This window comes from Hypoxylon fragiforme (genome assembly GCF_022984875.1).
Source record: "Hypoxylon fragiforme strain CBS 206.31 chromosome Unknown GGS25scaffold_3, whole genome shotgun sequence".
NCBI lineage: Eukaryota > Fungi > Ascomycota > Sordariomycetes > Xylariales > Hypoxylaceae > Hypoxylon > Hypoxylon fragiforme.
In genome coordinates this window covers 973,169-999,021 of record NW_026054758.1, presented here as the reverse complement: position 1 = coordinate 999,021, position 25,853 = coordinate 973,169, and the positions used below count along the sequence as shown (strand labels likewise).

The 25,853-nt window shown below is 48.3% G+C and overlaps 5 protein-coding genes across 5 annotated transcripts; all 5 read right to left on the bottom strand.

The window, feature by feature from the left end:
• Positions 1-117: 117 nt before the first annotated feature.
• On the bottom strand, positions 118-4,381 carry GGS25DRAFT_480396 (NIC-domain-containing protein). The gene is made up of 3 exons (XM_049260085.1): positions 3,849-4,381; positions 867-3,824; positions 118-763 (listed from the first exon to the last, which is right to left on the bottom strand). The coding sequence occupies exons 1-3, from the start codon at positions 4,203-4,205 to the stop codon at positions 443-445; spliced, it is 3,636 nt and encodes a 1,211-aa protein (XP_049118669.1). The 5' UTR covers positions 4,206-4,381; the 3' UTR covers positions 118-442.
• Positions 4,382-6,068: 1,687 nt separating this feature from the next.
• GGS25DRAFT_480389 (Pentulose kinase) lies at positions 6,069-9,189 on the bottom strand. Its single transcript, XM_049260084.1, has 6 exons — positions 9,075-9,189; positions 8,699-8,898; positions 8,565-8,595; positions 8,083-8,208; positions 7,428-7,997; positions 6,069-7,339 (listed from the first exon to the last, which is right to left on the bottom strand). The coding sequence occupies exons 2-6, from the start codon at positions 8,701-8,703 to the stop codon at positions 6,272-6,274; spliced, it is 1,800 nt and encodes a 599-aa protein (XP_049118668.1). The 5' UTR covers positions 8,704-8,898; positions 9,075-9,189; the 3' UTR covers positions 6,069-6,271.
• A 936-nt stretch (positions 9,190-10,125) lies between these two features.
• GGS25DRAFT_171590 (uncharacterized protein) lies at positions 10,126-13,019 on the bottom strand. Its single transcript, XM_049256569.1, has 4 exons — positions 12,807-13,019; positions 11,520-12,728; positions 10,623-11,443; positions 10,126-10,561 (listed from the first exon to the last, which is right to left on the bottom strand). Exons 1-4 carry the CDS (start codon positions 12,882-12,884, stop codon positions 10,477-10,479), a joined length of 2,193 nt encoding a protein of 730 aa, XP_049118667.1. The 5' UTR covers positions 12,885-13,019; the 3' UTR covers positions 10,126-10,476.
• Positions 13,020-13,854: 835 nt separating this feature from the next.
• GGS25DRAFT_480383 (SPX-domain-containing protein) lies at positions 13,855-17,099 on the bottom strand. Its single transcript, XM_049260083.1, has 3 exons — positions 15,877-17,099; positions 14,249-15,822; positions 13,855-14,175 (listed from the first exon to the last, which is right to left on the bottom strand). Exons 1-3 carry the CDS (start codon positions 16,517-16,519, stop codon positions 14,095-14,097), a joined length of 2,298 nt encoding a protein of 765 aa, XP_049118666.1. The 5' UTR covers positions 16,520-17,099; the 3' UTR covers positions 13,855-14,094.
• A 400-nt stretch (positions 17,100-17,499) lies between these two features.
• On the bottom strand, positions 17,500-24,237 carry GGS25DRAFT_513277 (glutamate synthase; the record flags this gene model as incomplete). The annotated part of the gene is made up of 8 exons (XM_049262867.1): positions 17,500-17,629; positions 17,684-20,312; positions 20,367-20,614; positions 20,675-23,111; positions 23,162-23,836; positions 23,901-23,941; positions 23,997-24,050; positions 24,113-24,237. 8 exons carry the CDS (start codon positions 24,235-24,237, stop codon positions 17,500-17,502), a joined length of 6,339 nt encoding a protein of 2,112 aa, XP_049118665.1.
• Positions 24,238-25,853: the final 1,616 nt, after the last annotated feature.

Here is a 25,853-nt window from a genome sequence, read left to right as displayed (position 1 = left end):
CCCGTAACTGACCCCGTAACTGACCCCGTAACTGACCCCGTAACTGACCCCGTAACTGACCCCATAGCTAACCCCACGAGGCTCCACTACGAACATACCAAGTGGGTCACATAAAACTTAATTGATAACTACTCAATTCACCCATTACTACATGTACAATACATAGTTACCACCATTACCCTAACCTAGTAGCTTCACACATCTTGAAGCTTCACTTTCAACCTTGCGGCATCTCCCTTAATCTTTTATCGTTATCGTTGGGGGAAAAAGAGAAAAACACAAAAGCATCCTTTCTCTCTCCTTACTTATTTATTCATTTCTTTCCCCTCTTTCTATTTCGTACCCTTCTCCTTACTAATAACAAGTTTACTCCCCCTTTGATTCCCCTCCCTAGCCACCGCAGGACACTATACTACTCGTTACATGAACAATCTTCTTGTTCCTAGTCAGAAGATGCCCTGGCCAATGCCTCATGCAGATGCGGTGGGAACCGATATCTCAGCTGGCTAGTATATGTAGTCAAGTCCATGCTTATCTGCTTCAAGTTCTTACACATCATCTTCCGCGTGCCCTCGTTTCCACTGAACTGTCCCGTCGCAAGTCTCTCCCTCTGTCGAATGCAGCATGTAATCGTCCACATCAGCAGGTTTGGTACATTGATAGCAACCGTCTGAGATAGTCCAGAGAATTTAGCTGCGTACTGCCGGATTCGAGCCGGATCGCCATTAGCATCCAGCGGTAAAATCTCCAATGCACGGATTTTCTACGTAATTTGTTAGTAGCATTCACCATAAAACCATAAAGATACAGTTGGGTATTTGAAGGCAAAAGGCAAATAGACAAATAAAAAAGAAAAAGGCACTTACGTCTAGAGTCTCTGGCCATTGGCCAGCCTCGACGGTGCCCTTGATATCGCTCATCTGTAGGAGAATGTGGCATGCGACGCGGTTTTGGTTTTCGATCTTGGTGTAGAACATGGCGTCCTTTTCGTACATCGTCATCATCGTCATGGCAAGTTGAACGGGGTCGTCAACCGATGCCAAACTCAAGCTGCTGCCAGGCTGCGCCTCGGGGCTCTTACCGTCCGATCTGGGCTTAACTGGCATCAAACGCATGGGGTCCTCCCCAATCTCTAGTGAGATGGCCTCACTGAGAGCACGGCTCACAATCGTCACCACACTATCGTAATCTCCCGCCAAATGGTATAATAATACAGCATCTGTCGTTCGGCCGTTATCATCGGCGAATCGGGCTGCTTGTAAGGTAACTGTTTTAACGAAATCATCTTCCTCCCGAAGGCCAATAAGCGAGGCGCGTTCTTCAATGAGACCAGTGATACGGCGCCCATCTGGTCGAATATCACCAATGAGCTTACTAAATTCCCTAGTCTCTAAGACGAGCTCTCGTAAAGCCACGTGGCATAGCTCTGCTTGCTGTCGCCCGGCCTCGCCGCCCAGGTCGGCATTGAGACAGATGAGCGTGAGATAGTCCACAGCAGAGGCAACATCGGCAGCACGGAAATCGCGTGTGTAGTATCCAAGCATTCGGCCAAAGCTCAGCTGTGGTCTGGAGCGAGTATCGTGCGAAAGGAGAGAATCTGCCGTGGTCCAGGGGTCTGAAGAACGTAAAAGACCGTAGTACTCAAGCGCAATGGCAAAGTGAATAGCATCGACATATGAAAACGCATAGAGATATGCGACGGCCTGCTCGAACATGCCTGAGAGGATCTGTAGGAAGAAGTACATGCCAAATGCGCCGTTATCGTCATCGCTTGGAGATTTCGGAAAGTGCTTGAGGCCGATCTCTCTGATACTAGTTCGCAGATCTTGCAATCCGTACGATTCAGCAGCCACTTCGGTTGCCTTGTCGATTTCACGAGCGAGGTTGAATTGAAGCCATATCCAGTCCTCAATCTCCGTATTTAGTCCATCAAGACTACGGTTGTTCACGTCGCAGCGTCCTACAATCTTGTAGCAGGCCATGCGGTAAGGATCAATGGAGTTCTCGGGCGCATTGCGAGCTCGTTGGTTGTACTCATTGTTACAACGCTCCTGTAGCTGACGTCTCAGGCGTCTGTCGGGGCTGCTAACATACTCTAGGAGGTATGATGCGAAGGTACGATCAATGCTTCGGAAAGTGGTCGACTGGGTCTTAACATAGTCGGCAGCCTCGGCAATCTTTCCGGAACGAAGAAGGTAGAACACAATAGCCCAAACAAATTCCCCTTCCACTTGCTGAAGCTCGATGTTGTCCGGCACAAGGTCCTTCCTAGCGCTCCTTAGCCGAACATAAGCCTTGATCTTGCTGATAACATCGGGGCGGCCACCCAGGTTGGCCTCTCGGGGGTGCTTAGCAATGACTCCTTCGACTTGCTGAAAGAACTTCCGCTCAAGGAAGGTATTCGCACCATGAAGAATTCGCTTTCGCATTTCCACCGACCCAAGAGATTTCTCATTTGCGTCCAAGTATTTATCTTTGAATTGGCGCTCTCGTGCTGTGGCATCGCTCGCAAAGCTCTCTGCTTCCGGGTTCTCTCCCACGATGGCCATAGCAGCATGATAAGCATCAACGAGCTGCGGAGCATGTTGGTCACCAGAGGTACTCGCCACCTCAGCGAGCTCGTGTAGAATTGGGTAGGGCTGCTTTTCGATTCGGGCATGGTTAAGCTGTCGTATTCTTTCCGCAAGTCTGCCTTGCTTCTCTCGAAGGAACCGATCGTCCATCGATGCAGTTCCGTTCAGAGCAGCTGGAGTCCCTGTTGTATCCTGAACGTCGGTAAATTCAGGTTGATGGGAGCCAATCTTGCTGGGAGTGCCAATGACGGATTTCTGGAGGTTTGATCGTCCAAAAGCGCTCGCCTTGATACCTGGTGTGGTAGACCGTGCAGTTTTCGTCGTTCGTCGTGATCGGCCGAAGCCCGCATGGGACTCTCTGGGTGTGCCATGGGGTCCATCCTGGGGTCCGTCATGACTAGTCTTAATGCCAAAATGCTCGTAAATGCGCTTCCTCTGTGCCTCCCACTCCATCGTGATGTTGTCTTCTAGGAAGTTGTCGAAGTCCCTCGCCGATCTTTCCAAGCCATCAGCAATCATACTCAATGTAGTCTTCTTCTGGAGATTCTCAAGATAGGAATCGACATCGACGTCGGTAGCGGAAGGGGCAGCCGTAGGGCGTTCGACGCGGCCTCCAACTCGAACATCGAAGTCGTTTAGGTCCCTCACCGCTGCCGCTGGCTCGACACCAGATGCGGCGAGGATAAATCGTGCCTTATCGTGCGCTGCAGGGTCTGCTCGGGGGCCAAGTTTTCGAAGGCGCTGGCGAAGGTCACCTAGGCCAAGCTGGAGACTTGGAAGATCTTCGAGGGGAGACTGCTCATTTCCTTGTTTCTTTCCCTTGGAGAGTAAGCTGTCGAAATAACCCGTCGTGTTTCCTTGTGGCAGGGCACTCGCATTAGCTTCGCCAGCTCCAAGTAAAGACGAAGTTCCTAGAAATGCGTTGTTTCCAGTAAGTCCAAAGCTTCCAAGACCTCCTGCGGCTGGCTGAGGCTGGGCCGTAGATGTACCAAATATGCCTCCCCCCTGTGGTTGTTGAGTAGTCGTAGATAGTCCACCACCAAATATGCCTCCTCCTTGCGGTTGTGAAGTAGCCGTAGATAACCCGCCACCAAATATGCCTCCTGTTCGAGGTGGTTGCTGCTGTTGCTGCTGTTGCTGCTGGGTATTCGTAGATGCTGTGCCAGCAGCGGAAGTGTTGAAAAGACCACCACCAAGTCCACTACCAAGACCACCACCAAGTCCACCACCAAGACCACCACCAAGTCCACCGCCGAGACCACCACCGAGGCCACCACCAAGGCCACTAGACTGTTGTTGCTGATTCGTGGTTGCAGCACCGGTGAGGTTCGAGAAGGGTGACTGCTGTTGTTGCTGTTGTTGCGTAGTGTTAGCCGCGGAGCCGAAAGCGCTAGTTTGAGTTTGCTGTGCGGGTGGTTGTGCGGGTTGTCCAAAGAAGGAGGGTGTCGACTGGGCTGGCTGGCCAGTAGATGTGCTTGGTTCAACGCCGAAGAGGCGATTCCTGGCAGCCTGTCCTGCCGCTCCCGTCGGCTCTCCGAACATCGACGTCTGGCCAGGACTTGGCTCAACGCCGAAGAGACGATTTCTGGCAGCCTGCCCTGCCGCTCCCGTCGGTTCTCCAAACAGCGACATGTTGAGAAATTGAAGGACTGGCGGCGTCGCGGTTGAAAATTCGGTAAGAGAGTGCTGCGATTGGCAGCGAAAGAAGAGACCCAAATGAGTGTGGGTATGATGGGATGGTGATGTTATGTGTTGTATTTGGAGGTGTTGGAAATTTCAAGGCAAGGCTGGTTTTTTAAAAAAAACAATCAACAAGGCCAACAAGAGCTAGTTAGTTACTACCGTACTACGTGCTACTATGTACTAGTTATGCAGGTATGGGGTAGCTCATGCACGGGCCAGCAATCGCTCTTAGGAGTCTTACTGTCTTAGCTATGTAAGGAGTACCTAGGTACATAGTTACTAGTCTTCCAGTTTAAGTCACTCCCTAAGAGGCTGTTTGGGAGCATAAGTAAAAAAAGACTTATGGGGAATTAGTGGGTTTTCAGCAAAAGGATAAGTAAAGTGTTTGTAAGGTATAATTATTCTGAAACCCACTATAATTCTGCTTGTGGATCGAACCATAATACTTTTTTTTTTATCCAATCATCTTTCTTGAAATAGCTTATGCTTATGGACTTTTCATGAGCAGCTATTTGGATGCTTATTTCTACTTATGTTCTTACTTACAGAGCTGATGAACTAAACTTACAGGGGGCTACAGGGGCCTTAAATATGCGAATAGCCCTGAAAGGCCTATATCCTAGGGTCTCAAGCCCTTAAGAAGGCTCTAAAGCCACCCTTTGTCTTAAATTCAAGCCTTTTCAAGGCCTGGCTGCTCCAAGGGGGGTCACGTGGGCGCCCTAAGCTTACCACCCGCACCGGGTCAATTGAAACGCTGCAAACTGATATTCTTGATCAGTCAATTGATGCGATTCAAATAGGGCCCTGATCAATTGATTTGAGATAGTATTGAAGAAGTTATTCAATTGCAAAGCTTAGAAAAGGTAACATCTGTGGAATATCAACAGGTACATGGCCGTACAGCAAATTTAGGTTTGACCCATCGTACCTCCTGTTAGCGCCTGGACAATAGCTACAGTCCGGCTTAAATTTAGAGCAACACTAAATCCGCAGTAGGAGTACTTAGCTTTTTGTCCGCAGTATAGCGCTAGTAGCGCAGCTCCGGCGGCTCCAGTACACACCAAGCTGTCAATCAATTGCGACCCATCCATACCATCTTCAAATCTTCAGTTGAAAGTATCAATTTGAAGAGCTCAATTCAAGAAGCAGATTGATTCCAGTTGCACGATCGCAGCTGCTCTATTGAAAGAGTTATTCAAGGTTGAAGTTGCGACCGGTACCGCGCATGGACCACCTCCCTTACCACCCTGATTGAGGACATCATACAGTAGGACCCGAAGAGATCAATCAAAGATCAATTAATATCTCAGTCAATACAATTATTGGAGATCTGAAACATATATCAATCAATCCGTCTCGTCAAGGCAATAAAGATAGTTGTTTTTGGGGATTTTTAGAAAATTGTTTGGATGGATTGGAGTGGGGTTGAAAAGGTGTTGAATTGGGTGTGGCAGAGGTACTTGTGCGCGCACCCAATTTGTGTGTGAGACCAGGTAGTACTGCGGACGAAATGCATGTACTCCTACTGCGGATTTAGTGTTGCTCTAAATTTATATGTAAGTATAACACACACAAACATCTCAATACTTATCGACATCGAGAAATGCGTTGATTGGTCGTGGTTTTAGTGGAGAAAACCCCCACAATCAAAACGCACTTCAGCATACTTATGTACTAAAGTGTCACGGACCATAAGTATAAGCAAAACTTATGCTCCCAAACAGCCTCTAAGCCCTTAAATTCCAGGTGATGGCGTACATACGTAGCACTGAACCATTGATTTACATAATTTACCATTCTTTATATCACTTTGTCCCAACGTCTCATTCTTTACCCATTGCATCAAAGATAATAATGTTCGAATTTATATTGCTTGCAGAAAGTGCAGTCTATACAATAGGTATACCATAACCATGACCATCAATGTTTGGTTCTACTCTACGTACCTTTTCCCAACGCTTATTCACGCCTATCCGCCCATGCCAGCTATCAGCTTCAAGTTCCCCTTTTCCCCCTTATATTCCATTTGTCTGTACAACCCAAGAACTGGTAGCCGCGTTGACCTTCTCGCGATACTCTCTCTGGGTTCGGCATTGCTCTAGGAAAACCTCGTACTTGGCGTCAAAGAGTCTCTTTTCGTTACTGTCTGACCCGGGCTTAACGAGTCGACCAGGTTTGCTCATGCGATCCATGATAGCCCAAAGATTCTCTTTCTTGCCCTCCTCTTCGCTGGCTGCCTTTGCCCCTAGCATCGCTGCTCCGTGCACTACCGCAGCATGGACGTAGCGGGGGATTAGCACTGGCATGTCACAGACCGTTGCGATAAGGTCCATTAGCATGTCATTCTGGCACTGGCTGCCAGACATGAAGATGGTCTGGATGTTGTGGCCCGCTGTGTTCATCGACTCAATGATTTGCCGGGTTTGTAAGGCAATAAACTCCATTGTGGCGTAATAGTAGAGTGCGAGGCCGTCCACGCTAGAATCACTGCTGAGCCCGATCACCGAGCCCTTCATGTTAGGGTCTGCAATAGGAGATCGATTTCCCCATAAGTCGCCGTAAAAGAAGAAATGTCGACCCAAGTATGAGACGGTGGGAGCTTTGGTGCTCTCAGCTAACTCCCTGAGATGACCATTCATGTAGTCGTAGATGTTCATATGCATAGCTTCTGCTAAGGGTATCACTTCTTTGTGTGCTGGATGGGTCTCCAAGACGTGTCTCAGGAGCTCACCCGTAGCCGATTGACCACCCTCTGCTAACCAATAATTAGGCAGGAGTACGTCACGGTAGGGGCCCCATACACCATTTACAAATACAGGCTTATCCGACATGGCAAGATGGCAGGTGGAGGTGCCAGCTACCGCTGCAAGTCGGGTAGAGGCCTGGGCAAGGTCGTTCGCGGGAGCGCTTTCGTCGGCATGACCATATTCAGTGTCGACCTTTGCTCCCACGGTACCAACCCAGCCTGCGTAGGCATCAATGACTCCACTGCCCACTGCGATACCTGCATGCAATCCTAATTGTTTACTAGCATGGTCGGACAAGTAGCCAACAAGTTCGCCTGCACTGAAGTATTTGCCATTCTAAAACACGGATTAGCCAGCCATTCTGCTTCTACCAGAAAGCACATGTGACCCATAGGTAGCATGCGCGAGGAAGATGAGGGCTTACAATTCCATGCACGCCTCCCATACGCTTAAAGTTGTTTTTGGCGAGGTCTCCGAGGCCAATCTCCTCAAAGAAATCTTCCTGCCAACCCTTTTCGCTTCCATCTACGCCAATGGGGACATAGCCCTGCTTACAAACAGTGCTACAAAAGCTTCGGTTCTCGTTACCCGTAGCTAGATGTGTCAGGGCATCAGTCAAGTCGTAAAACTTGCAGCGATCGAATCTCTCCTTAGGCATGTTGTTCTTCAGCCAGAGCACCTTGGGGATTTCCATCTCGATGCTCATCTTGCCGCCCACATAGCGTAGAAGGTTGTGACCTGTGGCATTGATCTTCTCTGTCTCTTGGACGGGACGGTGGTCGAGCCATAGGATGACATTGCGGTCATTCCCGTCGTTCTCGAACTCTGGGCCGGTAACAGTGACAGGAAGGTCATCGTCTTGGTTGAAGACGGCGAGGGAACAGGTAGCGTCGAAGCCTAGACCTTTGATGTGGCCCACATCGACACCGGATTGGTGGACAACGCGCTGTACGCAATGGCAGATACAATGCCAGATATCCGTAGTGGATTGCTCCTATAAATAATTTGTGTAAGATGGATGCTGCCATGGTCTAATTGGACAAGACAAAGGCGGGAATGGAGCTTATGAAATGACGCACATAGTAACCTTGCTGGGGCTGCCATAGCTTGATTGCTTCCGAGGCAAGGGCCTTGATATCTCCGGAAGAGTCTATGAGACAGGCACGGGCAGACCCGGTGCCCACGTCAATGCCGATGTAATGATCCTGCATGATTGATTTGTGAGTTAATTGTCAAGTAGTTGTTGAAGTTTTTCATAACACAGGAAGGCTGAATAGGAAGTTGCTATAAGCTAGGTACAAAGATGCTTGTTTGCTAGAGACAGTTTGCTAGAGAAAGACTGCTAGAGCGTGACAGAGCGTGACAGGGAATGACACAGAGAGAGAGAGAGAGGTAGAGATATGTTGGGGAGTGCAAGTTTGGGTCAATGATTGATTCAGTTGGCTCAGGTGGTTCAAATATGGTGTAGTTAGGTTATATTGCTGTGTCTGCTGTGTCTGCTGTGTCTGTTGGAAGATAGATGTGACATATGTGACGGGAGTGGCAGGTGTAGTAGACGTACGTTGTCTTCAAAATGAATTACATTCCGGGTACTAAATACAGAGAGAGAGTCTTTGTTAGCATATGTATGCAGTATGTAGCAGGTTCAATGCCTTTAACTTTCAGTGACACAGACGATCAGGGACTGTTACTAACTCCATCGTGGGGGAATGAATGGCCTCAATGTAAGCCACCAAAATCGGCAAACGAGTGAATAGAGTTATGAATCAAACAGGAAACTTCAATCCGCCCCAATCGTGTGTGCTACCTTGTGAGTCCTTAGTCTCGTGCACAAAAATCTTCCAACCTTGACAACCTGACAACCTTGGACTCCCCGATACGTCAATATACCGGTCCTATGTAGGATGAATGCAATGTCAGCTTGGGGAATATACGTTCGGATAAGAAAAACGAATAATTCACGCAGAGGTCGAGATCTGTCTCTATGTCTCTCTGTACGGAAAAGGCAATACGAAGGCAACACAAGAGGAAAAAAAAAAGATGAAAAATATAAAATATAGGTATGTATTACATATGTATGTAGGTATAGGTAGGAATCTTCAGTTTCTCGTAAGTCGTGCTAGTCTCCCAAGGTCCAGAAGCTCCCCTTGCTACCTTGCTAATCAACCCTTACAACCCCTACACCCCCCTCCAAAGAAGGTATAGGATGGCCTGGTCTACCTGGACTATCTGGTATTTTGTCTGGGATAGCCTAGGCCTTGAGAGAACAGTTGCATAATCCTACCCTTCTATAGGGTACACCGCAGTACTAGATTATACAAGTTGGTTGTACTGTTGTACATATTACATTGATGGTGCCGTCACATGGTGGGGTAAGGTGGAGAGATACAGCGTCAGAGCCAGCTATAACCCCGCCAATCCTTACCTGACTAGTACATTTGACGAGCTGTTTCCCTCCGCGCGGGTTGGGCTTAGTCGGTATTGTACAATACTAGGTATTGTACCTACATCTACATAGTACATACAATCATGTTTCTCACCTCCAAACTTTGATACTTGATAAGACATCGTGACTTTTTTTTTTGTTGGGTTACCAGTCACTCCACATTTTTCATTCGGTGAGCAGAGGAAGACCATACACGAGAAAATTTTTGCATAGCACATACATATAACATACCTAGGTACACATATAATTCCGACGATTCTAGACTATTGGAGACGGCATCGGAGCCAACCCCTACATTAAAATAAAGCATATGCGAATTCCACATTACAGCTGTACAACACCGTTGCTTGAGATCCCTGGACAGGATGATGAGATATACACCCACAGCTAGCTTGGCCCCCGGGAGTTTGCAGTACACTAAGTCCGGTCTTAGGAGGATAGTGACCGATAGTCACGATGATCTCTAGTGTGGCAAGCCGCCACTACCAATACTTTGCCCTCGCTTGGAGGTACAGCCAGAACGTTGATTGTTGGTTCGTCCAACCGTCCAACTCCCTCCCTCAGAATGCCGATCATTCCCAGCATGATTTACTTAAAAGCCGCACTTAGGAAAATGAAAAGCAGGGAAAACATTATTCTCTTCTTCAAATAAATACCCATCCATGGATACCTAGGTTAGGTAGGTAGATATCTAGTAGGTAGCAATGAGACTGAATGAATCTGAATAAATCCGATGAACAGCAAAGCAGCAAAGCAGCAAAGAAAAGAAAAGAAAACACATTGACTGGGTATATATTAACGCGAGCAACTCCCTTTTCCTTGCTATAAACTCAGCTTTCTGCTAACCCAAATCATTTGCCTGACGCCCAAATCGCCTAGACAGTCATGTAACCATCGTGGAAGTCACTGACTGTGTCATTGCAGCTGTGAAATTAGTGCGTGCATGCACCCCTCCTCTCCTCCCGTCTCATAATTCATCTCAGTAATCCTGCAAGCATTATTCGTGAAACTCTTGGTCGTCACATCGTTATTCTGCATCCTCTGGCTGATCCTCAACAAGTATTACCACCGTCAAGGCTGCCGCGTAAGCTTCGCGGATGGCGCACGCCATGCTGTGTTGCATTAGCCTCTGCTCCTCTACCATCATCGTGCAATGGAAACTTGAGAACTCACCAGGTCTGGCCAATATCGGCCACGATCGCACTAAGGCCCCAGTGGGAGCACCATGCTCGTGCCAAGACTTCATTATCTTTGTTCCCAAACGCCTCGATTACCATCACTCCCTCTTCGTCGATGGGTGCCTGCTGTTTGCTACTTCCGACTGGTACTGAAGGCGGGTTCTTCTCCCTACTACTAGGCCTGCCCCAATCCAGAATATTTACTACCTCGTCAACCTTGCGGGAGGTATAGACATAGTCGAAAAACAGAATATGCGGTCCATCGGAGCATGGCCATGCATTTATAAAAGACACATCGAATGTAAGATTAAGTGGCCAGGACACACCATCAATGGCAAATTGTATCGAAGCATCAAACCATTTGGGGCCAGAGTCTTGCTTCTCAGCAAGCCCCTTGAGATTGACCTGTTCGATTCGCACCGTATCGACGATGTCATCCGTGTCTGGCATGTTCAAGTCGTAATCTATCACAGGATAGGTTGTGGAGGGCGGGCCTAAGGGGTCAGACCTTTCTCTCATGGTAGTGATGTCCTCTGGTTTTAATATTTGCTGTCGCGGCTTTTTCGAGCGGATTCGGGCGATCTGGGAGCGTCCAAGATCGACTGTTGGTCTAGCTGGTCCTACCCATCCAGCCACCTCGAGGCAAGTCGGCGCAAGCACTTTACCGACGATACAAGTCGACGTCCAGTACGTATAGCTGTTCCGATATTGAAAGCCGCAGTGGGGATTAAGGTGCGTGAGTAATGCAAGGTTATCTGTTGCTTTATCGGGATCGATATCGATCAACGAGTTCATGATGAGGAAAGGAAACGTTGGCTACATGATAATCAGTAAGTCTTACAATGCCATACATGCCATAGTCACTGGATGGAATTGGATGGTAGATGCTTACCCCTGGGAGAACAAGGCCGCTAAAGAATGCCATGGCATGTGAACTGACAGGCATTAGGGCCCCTTCTGCATCCCTCTCCTTCAACTCCTCCAAAGTCTCGGAAAGGTTTGGCCATTTCATCATTTGTGCGAATCTCTTTAACATCTTGACTTGTCTCTTTTTCAGCTTATATCGTAGTTTCACTTGATCGGCATTCTCGCCATAGCTCTCAACGCGCACGAAATCCCTCCATCTCTTAGCAAGGGCCATATTCCACTGAATCTTAGGTGGGATCTGTGCCATGAGTCTCTCCTTGGCCCAGTCTGTGTGAAGTCTCGAATTGATTCGTAGTTCCAACTCAAGGCTCAAGAGCAGTTGGTAGAAGAACTTATGATACTGTTGCTGGTTTGCAGGGGTTGTATCGTAGATGAACTTCGTGACGACCTGGTGTTTGGGATTTGAAAAGTCAATCCAATCTTGACCTGATAGGCACATGACCAAGTCGGTGATTTGTCTCTCCATGGTCTTATGTGGGCTAAAGATCTTGTCTGGGTCTCGGAGAAATCGCTTATATAGACGATACAATAGTTCCTCACTATCGTCTTCCAGGCCTTGTTCTAGATCCTGCAATCGTTCAAATATCTGAACTAGATCAACTTCTCTGGGCAGCACACCAGGATCACGAAGGCCAATAAGAGGCGGAAAGGCACTAGAAAGACTAGCCCAGTGGTTCAAGGTAATGGTACCAGGCCGAGCCCCATATCCAAAAGCGAGGCTTGGCTGCTCAAGAGTCTCCCAGGGATAGTTGGGCGGGCCAGAGCCTTGTAAACGAAGGGTGGTAAGTTGGATCATCGCATCATGCTGGTTCGCAGCATCGTTGCCATCACCGTGATTACCTGCTGTCGTGGTGTATAAGCCAAAGTAGTTATCTGGTGCATGAGGAATAGGACGTTTATGGCCTTGGTGTGCCGGTACACCTCTTGAGATAAGTTTCATCGCATCTCCAAGTGTGAGATCATCATCATCCGAAAGACCGGGGGGCGGCCATTCAGACAAAGGTGCCGACTCGTATATGTGGCCGTTCAGCTGCTCCTTGTCCTTGCCCTTGGAATCATGTGGATCTGGGTGACGAGGTCGTCTGCGAGAACTAGTAGCATCTGACTTCTCAGACCTTCGTCGCCTTGTAAGCGCATCTGCATCACTAGGGCGTCTCATCGGCGGTTCCTTCTCCTACGTGATTTCGTAAGTAAGGCCTCGATGTTCACGATAAGCGGCAAGTTACGGCTTAAAACCCAACTTAATACATACCAGCTTGCCGCTTCCTTGGGCATTACTGAGCTTGCGGATCAGACCGCCCCATAGTCCTTTCTTCTTTGGTTCGGCCATGGCTTTTTGTTGGGTTTTGTTGCAGTAAGGCCAGTAAGGCTTGGCTGAGCTTAAAAGCAATCAAGTGTCAGGATGCGCACAAGGGATCTCGATGCACATATGTAAACCTTTTCTAACTGGAGGTTTAAAGGACGCAGTAGATACGCGTCAGTCTCGTGGCTGGGCACCCGAGAAATCTAAAAAATGACGAAGCAACAAACAAGACAATTGACTTCGAAGGGAACCTAGTACTCCATGCACCTACTAATATGTATGTACAAATCATTAGCAGGTAGTCAAAGGTCAGGTATATGTATCTTCAATGTTGGTACTTGGAATAAAATGGAGTTGTGTATGTACCTCAATGTTGTTTGGAACTGAAATAATGTTACTAGAAACTTTTGCCTGCACATATGTCTGTCTCATGTGATAATAAGTGATGAAATGGATACGTGAAATTGATATGTGAGAAAATGAAATAAAAAAAAGTCGGAATACTGCTGCCGTTGCCGTTGCCTTGAGAAAACTATGTATCTGTTTTCTAGTCGGTACCTGCAGTGCCTGCCTTACATAGTAGTAGGTCCCAGGCATGTACTGGATAACTACAGGAATGCGCGAAACAGGAAGCTGCATATTACAGGTGTACACATGTGTGTTTGGTGTATATGCACAATCCACTAACCTAGCAGCTGAACATACATACATGTAAGGTTAGTACATAGTAATATGTAGGTATGTACTATGTAGAAGGAAAGTTTAAGATATATACATACTAGCTTCAATGTACAATACAATACCTACCCTACCTACCTAGGCCCAGGCATTGTATCATGCTAAAACAAAGACATTGCATTAGACCAAACCCTCAAGCAACTTTTGAGCCATTCAGGAAACGACGACCCTGTTTGTCGGTACGTATGCATACCTAGGTAGGGTAGTATGTATGGAGTCAGATATATTTAAGTTGACTCACTTACATAATTAGATAGTACCATGATCCATTTACATAGTAACTACGTATTAGTATGTAACTATTCATAACCAATTCGCATGAAACTTCAAGTTCTTGTTACTATTTTACATAGACTCGTTTTGATTCAAATTCTCAGTACATACACTACAATCATACAATATTTAAGCAGTACATAAAGTACATAACAAACTATACACGCAATAGGGAGCAAACAGATTTCTTGCACATTTTCACTCTGTTGGCTGTCCCTATCATATCTTAGATCAGTTCGCCACCGAACATGGCTTCAGTTTCGTTGAACAATTCGTTGCCCTCCAGCCTTGCAAACGCGGCCCGGAACTATGGTAGGTAAAAGTCATTAGCATTCGCCCAAATAAAGAAGAATGGCAAAAGGAGGGTTAGTTGATCTTACCGAAAACACAAAGTTCAATATCAAGGCCAGCATCAAAGCAGCACTAATAGCCAACGGCCCAATCATGTTATCGAAATCCTTCCCACTACGCTCCACGATCATATCCCGGCGTTTGTGGAGCATCATGTATCCCCATCCGCCGGCCATAACCGCTATCAATATATAGGCGATGCCCATGCACTCGGCTACAAAGTTCTCTCCCGCTGCTGTGTATAAACTGATGGCCAGGCTGCCTAAGAGAATGCAGATGTGTTGCCATTTGAGGAATGTTCGCTCGTTGGCGAGCCACACTTTAGGCTCAACCTGCAACGGGCCCGCGTTTTTCAGCCAGACTTCAGGCTTGGTTACACCTTCTGGAAGTTGTGCCCGCTGGCGCTTTGCACGAGAGTATTTCGATAACGAAAAGCCAGGGAAAACAGAAGAGAGGGTTCCGTAACCCCTCTGTCGGGAAGAGCCATCCTCCTCGCCTGGTTCGCCGTCTTCATCACGGTGGGTTACTGCGGTTGGGGGCAACGAAGCCATGGCGTCTCTAGCAGCTCGCTCCGACAAATAAGATTTTCCTACTGGTGAGCTCGTCGCTGGTTTATAGGAGCCCATTTTAGCAGCTGCGCCGCCACCTAAGAAGCTGCCTACAACCATCGCGTCTTCCGCCTGTTGGGCTTTCCGCTGCTCCTCTGCATCATGTGCCATCTGCGGGTCTTTCCGGATATCGGTTTCGAGATCACTGAGCCACAGCGGTAGCTGGTTGACGTAGTCCTCGAAGAGAGACGCGACACCATGCACAAATTTTGAGAACCTTGGAGCTGAGTGAACAAGATGCGAGACCATTAAGTCTTCTATCCATCCTGGCCGCTTGCGTCCACCTTCCTCCTTCAGCTTGATCTCGAGAAGTGCGAACGGGAACCTTGACACCTCGCTCTGGTTGATGTTCTTAAATGGATAAGACATATTGCCGCTGTCGATATCCCGCCGGTGCCACTCTTGGGGGTCACGGCATGGTCGATCACGGTCTAATGTGTCCTCGCGGATGAAGGCGATATCAGTGTCAATCGAGATTCGCACACGATCATCCGAGGGCTTTTGGAACGCCGTGCGGGTGTAGTTTGCCCGAATGACGGGCCCCAACTTGCGCTCGGTAATAAAACCCTGGAGATCTCCTACTGTCGTCTTGAAGGACTCAATCGCCTCGGCTGTCTGGCCCTGCCTTTCCATCTTTTGCACCGTCTTCTCCATATTGTATTCTCCGTCGATGAATTGCTTGATATATTTGTCCTTGATATGAAATTTCTTCTCCTCGCTGAGGCCATTCTCGTGTACTATCTTCTGCTCAAGAACGATATCCGGCTTCGAATCCAAGTGACCGTACCAACGCAAGCGCAAGGATGAGGCGTCGACGTGACGGTCTACTTTCCGTCCGTATAGCTCGAACTTCGAGTTGTCGAAGTAAAGCGATGTGATTTTGGGGTCTTCGTTGCCGCCGGGCTCTTGCCCAGCCTGCTGTGTGTAGACGAGAGAAGGCAAATGCCGTAAGATAGCGGTCTTAACTTCGAGGAGGTTGTCGGCGTGTATCCAAACTATAGAAAGCCTCTGTTAGCTTGCATAACACTGAAATGGTTTGCATAACTTACATTTATGAGCGGTGTATCGTTCTCCATTGTGCACTTCTTGCTGGTTATCCAACCCTAGATCCATTGGCTGCTGCTGTTCACTCTCGTCCAGGTTCTGGTTGATGGCATAGTACATAAGAGACAGCTTCGTGAGCAGCGGTGAATAAACTTGCTCCGAGTTGAAGCCGCGCTCCGACAGGCTCACGCGCATCATGGGGCGGACCTTGTAGCGGTCACCACGCTTGCGATCGTGCTTCTTAGCAATCTTGAGGAAGCCCGTGTAATTGGCGCTGCTGTACTTCTTCAGCTCCTTGACCTCGTTGGTGATGGAGTCGAGCTCGGCCTTGAGCTCCTTCAGACGGGAGGTCGTGATGTCGCTCTTGGGCTTGTCATCGGAGGAGGGCGCCATCTCCTTGAGCGTCTCGAAGGCGGCCTCGGCGCGCTCCTTCAGGCCGCTCACCGTCTTCTCCTGGAACTGGGCCACCTTCTCCAGCTGCACGTTGAACACCTCGTCGCAGAACTTGTTCTCGTCCTCCTCCGTCCACGGCACATCCTCGTCTTCCTTGCGGTCCTCCCGCAGCATCACCTTCAGCTTCGAGTAGTCTATGTACTGGTCCTTCCATGGTGCGTAGGTGGACTCGCGGAGAGTCTTGCCGAAGCGCATCTTTTCTTGTTTCCTTTTTTCTTCCTCTTTTTTGTTTTCCCTTTTTAGAGAATAATACGCGCAGGTAAAAGGGGAGAGGTGTTTCCAATTGTCAGCCAATTGATAAAAACTAAATATGATATATTATTCCAATACCAATTCAAAGCTCCAATCCAAGAATCGTGAGAACGCGGTAAAGGATAGGTATATTCAAGGAGGTTAAATGGTTTGTAAAGAAAAGAAACAAATAACTAACTACAACCGAAGAGAGATTTAGTAACTTTTTCTGTTTCGGATTGTTGCACAGTACCAAAAACGATCTGCAATTCTTTCGTCACAGATTTTGATACCAGCGGGGCACGGACTAGTCTGGCCAGGGGGTGGCCGGATTACCTAGCTCCTCTCTGTGTAGTTCCTGCTGTAGTATGATAGATAGCCCTGGAGTAATTGCATACAATCCATAGTTAATTGTATTGTACAATACCAATGAGCCCACGTGCTTGTGCAATGTGCAGCTAGGAGTAGTTACAGTGAGCTGACCTAGAAAAAAGTGAAGAAAAAAACTTGAAGTGAATACCTAACCTAGTAACCTAACCTAGTTAGTTACCTAGGTAGTTAGTTACTAGCTACCTAGTAGATACATGTATTGTGCATAGTCAGTCATGTGAAGATTACATACAATAGTTACATTTTGTGCATTTTTCAAATTCATACATACACATAACTAGTTACGTATATACAGCTCGTACAAAATTTTTGAAATCATCTAACTCCCAAGCTTCAACAACCGACATAAATATAAAGACAATGAAAAAGGTATTTTTCTTTTCCGAACCGCGTGCATTCTCACCCGTCTTCATGGTATCGTAGAAATCAAATCAGATTGTGCCCCTTTTCCCCCTATATTGTAAAGCACTGAGCTTGTCGAAAATCTAGGTTTTGACATGGCCGTACAGGCATTCCAGTCCGTCCCCCTTGAATTTCCTTGTCGAGGTACCCTCTTACGCAGAAATAGCGCCGAGAATCTCTTCGGCCGTCTGCTTGATAATGCCACCCGTTACAGGCAAGTTGGTGTAGTTCTGGAGATACAAGTCAACCTCGCGAGCGGACTGTCGTCCTTCGTTGATACCCCTGTATTGTGTGGTTAGTTATAGTCATTTTACTAAGGGAGGCGAGTAGACTTACCAAACAATCAGGGACTGTCCACGGCGGCAGTCACCAGCTGCGAAAATGCCCGGGACATTAGTAGCATAGGAACCACCAGGAGTCTTCACGTTCTTGCGGGCATCCTTTTCAATCTCATCCCCAAGTACACGGGCCTCGGGGCCAAGGAAGCCCATAGATAGGAGGACGAGGTCGGCGGGGAAGAATTGCTTGGTATCCTCGAGTTTCTTCATGTCCCAACCCCCGGTAGCAGACTTGGTCCACTCAACGCGGATAGTGTTGATTCCTTTGACACGTCCACTACCATCGTCGACGAACTCCTCAGACATGATGCAGTATTCACGAGGGTCCTTGCCCATGTGTTGAGCCACCTCTGAATGACCGTAGTCGACACGGTAAATGCGTGGCCACTGGGGCCAGGGGTTGTCACGGCCACGCTGAGGTGGAGGCTGGGGAAGAAGTTCGAAGTTGATGACTGATTTGGCGCCATGGCGAACAGAGGTACCGATGCAATCGTTACCAGTGTCACCACCACCAATGACTATGACGTGTTTGTCCTTGGCAGAGAGGTAAGCGCCGTCAGCTAGCTCAGAATCGAGGAGAGACTTGGTGTTCTTGTGTAGGAATTCCATGGCAAAATGAATACCCTCGAGGTTGCGGCCCTTGATCGGGAGATCTCGAGCAACTGTAGCGCCAGTAGCAATCACGACAGCGTCATTCGTCTCCTTGAGACCCAGTAAAGTGATGTCCTCACCAACAGTGACACCAGTCTTGAATTGTATACCCTCGGCAGCCATGAAGTCGGTTCTGCGCTTGACCACGCGCTTGTCGAGCTTCATATTCGGAATTCCGTACATAAGCAGTCCACCAGCTCGGTCAGAGCGTTCGTAGACAGTGACGCTATGCCCAGCTTTGTTCAATTGATCGGCACAGGCGAGACCAGCAGGTCCAGAACCAATGATAGCGATTGTCTTACCCGTTCGAACCTCAGGCGGTCGCGGTATCATCCAACCCATCTCGAAGCCACGGTCGATGATGGCGCACTCGATAGACTTTATGCCAACAGGATCTTCATTGATACCGAGAACGCAAGCTCCTTCACAGGGTGCAGGGCACACACGACCAGTAAATTCCGGGAAGTTATTAGTCATGAGCAAGCGGTTGAGAGCCTCTTGCCACTGGTTGGAAAACACCAACTCATTCCACTTCGGAATGATGTTAGAAATTGGACATCCAGTATCAGATTGGCAAAAAGGAACACCACAGTCCATGCACCGAGCTGACTGGTACTTGAGTTCGTCCTCGCTCAGACGTTGGGAAAGCTCAGCCCAATCCTTGGTTCTGGTCTTCACAGCACGATACTTCTCGGAGCGTCTCTGGTACTTCATGAAACCCCTAGTCTTGTCAAGTACAAGGGCGCGCTTCTTATCGGCCGCATTGTCGCCAATAGTCTCTTCAATATCCTGGAGCTTGGCCGACTTCTCCTCTTTCTTAGCTTGAACACCAGACACAATAGGAAGATTGTACTCGGCGCGCTTGGCCTCAGCAGCCTTGATGGCCTCCTCCTCAAGGACACGTTTGTAATCCACCGGTAGGACTTTGACGAATCGTGGTAGAGCACGGTTAAAGTCTACAAGGATTCGAGCAGCGAGTTCAGATCCGGTGTAGTGGTGGTGATCTTCGATGAGACCTCGAAGGAAAGCAATCTCGGTAGGCTCTTCAACCTCAGAAGCTTCAACCATCTCCATGTTAAGCTTGGAAAGGAAATCGCCATGTATATCAAGGACATAGGCAATGCCGCCAGACATACCGGCTGCGAAGTTGCGGCCAGTGCTTCCGAGGATGACTATTCGCCCACCGGTCATGTACTCGCAACCGTGGTCACCAATACCCTCAACAACAGCAGTTGCGCCCGAGTTTCGGACAGCAAAACGCTCTGCAGCGACACCCCTGAAGAAGCATGTACCACTAGTAGCTCCGTACAAGCAGACATTGCCAATCAAAATGTTCTCCTCTGCCTTGAAAACAGCCGATCGTGGCGGATAGATGATGAGCCGGCCACCAGACAGGCCCTTGCCGACATAATCGTTAGAGTCACCCTCTAGCTCTAGAGTGATACCAGGAGCCAGGAAGGCACCAAAAGACTGGCCAGCTGAGCCCTTGATGTTTACATGGACGGTGTCCATCGGAAGGCCAGCTTCTCCATATCGCTTAGAGATTTGGTAAGATAGGGAAGTTCCCATGGCCCGATCGGTGTTCACAATGTCACACTCAATGCGAGAAGGAAGCCCCTTGTCGAGGGTCAACTCAGCCTCCGATATAAGCTTGTTATCTAAGCGGACATAGAGACGATGGTCTTGCTTTCGAACATTGAAAGTAGCGACGCCGGGTCGGAGCATATGTGCGGGAGTGAGAATAAGCGAAAGGTCGATGTTAGCGGTCTTGCTAGATCGTAAATCGTCTCGAACCCTAAGACACTCTACATGGCCAACCATTTCGTTGATTGTTCGGAACCCGAGTTGAGCCATGATAGCTCTGAGCTCGTTAGCAACATAGTAGAAGAAGTTGATAACGTGCTCAGGAGTACCGTTGAACTTCTTGCGAAGTTCAGGGTCTTGCGTTGCTATTCCCACGGGACATGTATTCAAGTCTAAGCAGAAGGTCAGTGTTTTGTTGAGTTTGAAGGGGCATCAGGGGTACGTACGGCACTTCCTCATCATGATACATCCCATCGCAATCAGCGGCGTTGTGGCAAAACCCCACTCTTCAGCACCAAGCAGACAAGCGATAGCAACATCGCGTCCAGTTCGAAGTTGACCATCAGTCTGGACGACAACGCGGCCACGTAGATCATTCAAGACCAGTGTCTGGTGGGTCTCGGCAAGACCAAGTTCCCATGGGAGACCTGCGTACTTGATTCCGGTCCATCTACTAGCACCAGTGCCACCATCGCTAAAAGAGTAGCCGTTAGTCATAAGATATGTAGTAGATAATTGATATAAGCAAACTTACTGTCCAGAAATGAGGATATGATCAGCCTTAGCCTTTGCGACACCCGAAGCAACGATACCAACACCCGTCTCGGAGACAAGTTTGACGGACACGCGAGAACGGGGGCTTGAGCACTTGAGATCGTAAATAAGTTGCTTCAGATCTTCGATAGAGTAAATGTCATGGTGAGGGGGTGGTGAGATAAGACCAACACCAGGGGTCGAGTGTCGGGTTCGAGCAATTGATTTGGAGACCTTGTAACCTGGAAGCTCACCACCCTCACCGGGCTTAGCACCCTGTGCCATCTTGATCTGAAGCTCGTCAGAATCGGCAAGGTATGCTGAAGTGACACCAAATCTTCCCGAGGCAATTTGCTTGATCGCAGACCTCATGGTATCACCATTGGGCATGAGTTGAGATCGCTCAGGGTCCTCGCCACCTTCACCAGTGTTCGACTTGCCACCGAGCCTATTCATAGCAACAGCTAGGGTAGAGTGCGATTCCATAGAGATTGAACCATAAGACATGGCACCCGTGCAGAATCTTGTCACAATTGCTGTCCATGGCTCTACTTGTTCGATCGGGATGGGGTTGTACTCCTCAAATTTGAAGTCAAGCAGGCCACGAAGCGTACAGGACTTGATTTGCTCGTACTCCGAGCGTGAGTAGGCTTCATATGATTTATCATTCTTGGTCCGAACAGCATCTTGGATGTTCGCAATGGAAGTCGGGTCATTGATATGAGCTTCACCACCATCACGCCAGTGGTACTCGCCGGACTCTGGCAGGCCAGGAATTCCAACTGTGTAACGAGAGGGGTAGCCACGCTCGTGGAAACGGAATGCATCCTCCGCAATAAGATCAAAGGTGAGACCCTTGATTCGCGAGGCTGTGCCCCTGAAACATCGCTCAACAACTGAATCGTCCACACCGAGAGCCTCGAAGATCTGGGCACCCTTGTAACTGGCCAAGGTAGAAATTCCCATCTTACTCATGACCTTCAAAATTCCACCGTCGCAGGAGTGCTTATAGTTGGCGATGAGAGTATCATCAGGGAGGTTCTTTCGAATCAAGCCCTCACGGTTAAGCTTCAAGATACATTCCATGGCGAGATAAGGGTTGATAGCATCAGCACCGTAACCGAGTAATACACACATATGGTGGACTTCACGGGCCTCGGCGGTTTCGAGCACAATAGCAGCCATTGATCGCCATTTGTTGGTGACAAGGTGATGATGGACCATACCCGAAGCTAGAAGCGACGAGACAGCCACACGATCAGCGGACGTCTTTCGGTCGGAAAGCACGATGATCCTATCCCTGGCCTCGATGGCAGCTGTGGTCTCATTGCATATATAATCGAGGTGCTTTATGTACCCAGCAGTGCCTTCTGATTTGGGGAAAGTGAGATCAATAGTCTTCACCGTCCATTCGGGGTGTAGCTTGGACATATTAGTCAGTGCGTTGAATTCCGGGATAGACAGAATCGGGCTTGGAAGTAGCAGCCGACCGCACTGAGAAGCATCCATCTCGAGCAAGTTGCCTTGTGGGCCAACGTAACACTCGAGCGACATGACAATAGACTCTCGAATAGGGTCGATGGGAGGGTTAGTAACTTGGGCGAAAAGCTGTCGGAAGTACTCATAAAGGAGACGGGGTGCTTGTGAGAGACAGGCTAGCGGTGCATCGTTGCCCATAGAGCCCAATGCCTCCTTCTCGTCTGAAGCCATGGGTGCAAGAAGCAGGCTAACCTGCTCATAAGTATATCCGAATGCCAGCAAGAGAGGGTCTTCCTGAAGCTTTGTGGCATCTGGCTTCGCTGCAATATCTATGGCCTTGTTTTCCGATATTTGGCTAAGAACTTTAGGTAGGCTGATAAGCTCGTTGTCAATCCAGCTGCGGAAGTCGTTGCGATTTGACACAGCTGCCTTCAACTCCGCATCATCAATTATACGCCCAGCTTGAGTATCAACCAAAAGCATGCGACCTGGTTGTAGGCGGCCCTTTTGGATAACTCGCTCAGGATCAACATGAATGGTACCAACTTCCGAAGCGCAGATGATGCGGTCATCATCCAGGACGTAGTATCGGCAAGGACGGAGACCGTTTCGGTCCAAGTTGGCACCACAAAATCGACCGTCAGCGAACGTGAAGAGAGCAGGACCATCCCACGGTTCCATTTGGCAAGCCGCCCATTCATAGAATGCTGCCTTCTTAGGATCCATGGCAGTGTTACCTTGCCAGGCTTCGGGAACCATCAGCATGACAGCTTCAGGTAATGAAAGCACGCCATTGATCGTGAGCAGCTCCAGTACGTTATCAAAGGCCGCCGAGTCTGAGCCACCAGTCTCAACGATGGGGTACAGATGTTCAAGCTCGTCACCGAAAATGTCAGATTGCATAACTCCCTCTCGGGCGCGCATCCAGTTCTTGTTTCCGCGAAGAGTGTTGATCTCACCTGAAGAATGTTAGATATTTTGGGCCATGGGAATCTAGAACTACACATACCGTTATGGGCTGCCCACCGCAGCGGCTGAGCACGATCCCATGAAGGGAAAGTGTTGGTGGAGAAACGAGAGTGTACAAGAGCAAAGTGCGCCTGGTAGTCGGCATTTACCAGATCATGATAATACTGATAAACTTGGACAGGGGCAAGTTGTCCTTTGTAAACAATATTCTTGTTTGACAGGGAGCAGAGGTAAAACCAATTATGAAGACCGATGGAGTGAGTGGCACGCTTTCGAAGGACATATAACTGTCGTTCAAAATGTCGTTCGTCGAACTTCTCTGGGTCCGTCATTTCAGGAGCATTTCCAGAGCCATACGCGGATGCAAGAACAACAAACGGCTGTAAAATGAAGGGCTCGCGCGAGGATGCAGCAGGTCCAAGGAGAGAAGAGTCTACAGGAGGTGCTCGCCATCCCAAAACTCGTAGTCCTAACGATTCAGCAATATCTTCCAACTGCCTCTTCGACTCCTGCAACGTTTCCTCATCATTCGGCTTGAAGAAAAGATTTCCCACAGCATACTGTCCCAGGGGTGGTAATCCAATGTTCTCCTCCCTCTCAAAGTTCTTGACAAAAAAATTGTGAGGGATCGAAGTCATCACACCAGCACCATCACCATCTCGAGCATCAGAGCCAACCGCACCGCGGTGGGTCATGTTGCAAAGAAGATTCCGGGCTGTGTATGATTAGTCTATTATTCTAGCCATCCACGAATATGCTATAGATTATTGGGAACTTACCATCGCTGACTATTTTATGACTTGCCTTGCCCTTGATATGGCTATGCAGAGAATTAGTGGGATTTACGTGAAGATATGGATTTGGTATATTCATACCAGGCGAAGCCGACACCACACGCATCTTTCTCGAAGCTAGGATCATACAATCCTCTACAGAAATTTGGTTAGCTACAAGTTTCTATGGCGACTTTGGCTTTCTACTCAGCACATACTGCTTCACCGGCAGGGCGCCAGCCCAGGAGTCGTTATTCTCAGTCTGATATTCATAAGGATGGTAGGCCTCGGCCTCTGAATTGAAACGGGTTTGTTTATCGTTGTAGCCGGCAGGTAAGCCCATGTCAGGCAAATAACGGTGCGGCCAGATGTGTGTACGAGTTTTGGGGGTGAGAGGTGCTACGATGTCTCGCAGGATGCGGCTCCCGTGTATACACAGAGGATGAAAGCAGCTCACGCTGCTTCAACGTTAGGCTTAGCTAGTTTGAGATTAATGTCAGCTCCCTTGCAATTGAATTTGAAACTGTTTAAAAGTACAGGTCGGGTCAGACAAAGACAAAGGTGAAATATAACGCAAAGTGAGATAAGGTTGATCCAATGGCAGTGGTAATTTAGTGGAAAAGGGTTCGATATGTTCGAGACTGGATGTGTCCAGGGTAGTCCAGGGTAGTCCAGGGTGTCCAGGGTGTCCAGGGTGAGGGGCATTGGCTTGTGAGATACAATGCGGGGTGATTGTAAGGGTGATTGTAAGAAGTAGCAAGATGCCTTGGAAACGACGCTATTCATCCATTTTTAAACTCTAACCCTTCTCTCTTTCCCTCTCTTTATCTTTTGGTGTCGCAAAGAGTGGAGTTTTCATGCGGTGCTTGCAGCCGACGAAACTTTATCAAGCTCTAGGATCAAGTTTGATAAAGACCCCAAACCAATTCTGCGGGGAACCAACGGATTGCAAATTCCATGTGACTTTCCAGCGATAAGTTTGAATCATCTTGTCCACTTGTAGGTACTTAACAGGTAAGGCACCCAGGCTAGAGACGACATGGGAATGATGAGCTTCTGCTTTTTTTCATCGCGGCGAATTGAGGAAGCGTTCATAGAGGATTTGGGAATGATCTTTGGTGCGCTATTGGCGTCATAGAGCTTGAACAAAAAAGACCCCCCAAGCGCCACGACACACCCATGTAAATGTAGGCTCAATCTGAAAATGCTCTTGTCGAATCATGAACCCTCGCACAGGGCATGGCGTGGGGAGTGATATGACGACAGCCAATTATAGTGCTTCCAAATGCAGCTATGCGGCTATGTACCATTGCGTCTGATAGGTTGGTGATCGTGCATAAGTGTTTTTGACCCCCGATATCTCAATCATTCGTACAGTACTCTTATAGAGATCAAGACCGTCTGCAGTTCAATGCTTGTATTGAGAGCACCCAAGTGCGTGCTTTTTTTGGGGAGGTTTTTTTGTGTTTTTTTTTTGTGTTTCTTAATTTTTTTGTACCTCATATTCCTTTATCGTTGAAAGTCGAATTGATGGGGTGTTCATCGACAATCGAAATCATGAGCGCGATTCGTTTTCCATTTTCACTCCAGAAGTTTTGGTTTAGGTCCATGGGTCCAGTTTTTCGGCTTTCCTGGTTGAGATTGTTGTTGTTTCGTCGCTGGCGCCGGGGCAGGCTGGGATAATAATGCCAATGGTAGATAGAGGAGGGAAAACTATAGAAATCAAAAAAGTTGCTATTACTCACATGTTCAAGTGATACAAGTCACGCCGATCTGTTGATTTGTTTCTATGCTTTAGAATTCTCGAAAGGAGAGTGTGCGAATGGAATTTCGAAGGATTTCGACAATGACTTGGGTATCTCGCTAGATGGTCTGGCAAGAGAAAGAAAAAGGGAAGGGAAGAGAGAAGTTGAAGGAAAGGTGTGGCAGCTAGCAGGCTTTTATGGATGTAACGAATAG

Excerpts from the sequence above, each read along its gene's own strand:
- GGS25DRAFT_480396 (XM_049260085.1), bottom strand. The coding sequence starts at position 4,205 with ATGTCGCTGTTTGGAGAACCGACGGGAGCGGCAGGGCAGGCTGCCAGA. Across the intron at positions 3,825-3,848 it reads AACAGTCTAGTGGCCTTGGT|GGTGGACTTGGTGGTGGTCT; the intron begins GGTGGCCTCGGT and ends GGTGGTCTCGGC. Across the intron at positions 764-866 it reads AATGGCCAGAGACTCTAGAC|AAAATCCGTGCATTGGAGAT; the intron begins GTAAGTGCCTTT and ends CAAATTACGTAG.
- GGS25DRAFT_480389 (XM_049260084.1), bottom strand. Across the intron at positions 7,998-8,082 it reads AGCCCCAGCAAGGTTACTAT|GAGCAATCCACTACGGATAT; the intron begins GTGCGTCATTTC and ends AATTATTTATAG. Across the intron at positions 7,340-7,427 it reads TGGGAGGCGTGCATGGAATT|AATGGCAAATACTTCAGTGC; the intron begins GTAAGCCCTCAT and ends TCCGTGTTTTAG.
- GGS25DRAFT_171590 (XM_049256569.1), bottom strand. The coding sequence starts at position 12,884 with ATGGCCGAACCAAAGAAGAAAGGACTATGGGGCGGTCTGATCCGCAAG. Across the intron at positions 11,444-11,519 it reads GCGGCCTTGTTCTCCCAGGG|CCAACGTTTCCTTTCCTCAT; the intron begins GTAAGCATCTAC and ends ATTATCATGTAG. Across the intron at positions 10,562-10,622 it reads GCCGATATTGGCCAGACCTG|CATGGCGTGCGCCATCCGCG; the intron begins GTGAGTTCTCAA and ends AATGCAACACAG.
- GGS25DRAFT_480383 (XM_049260083.1), bottom strand. The coding sequence starts at position 16,519 with ATGCGCTTCGGCAAGACTCTCCGCGAGTCCACCTACGCACCATGGAAG. Across the intron at positions 15,823-15,876 it reads ACGATACACCGCTCATAAAT|TTTGGATACACGCCGACAAC; the intron begins GTAAGTTATGCA and ends GGCTTTCTATAG. Across the intron at positions 14,176-14,248 it reads TATTGAACTTTGTGTTTTCG|TTCCGGGCCGCGTTTGCAAG; the intron begins GTAAGATCAACT and ends TACCTACCATAG.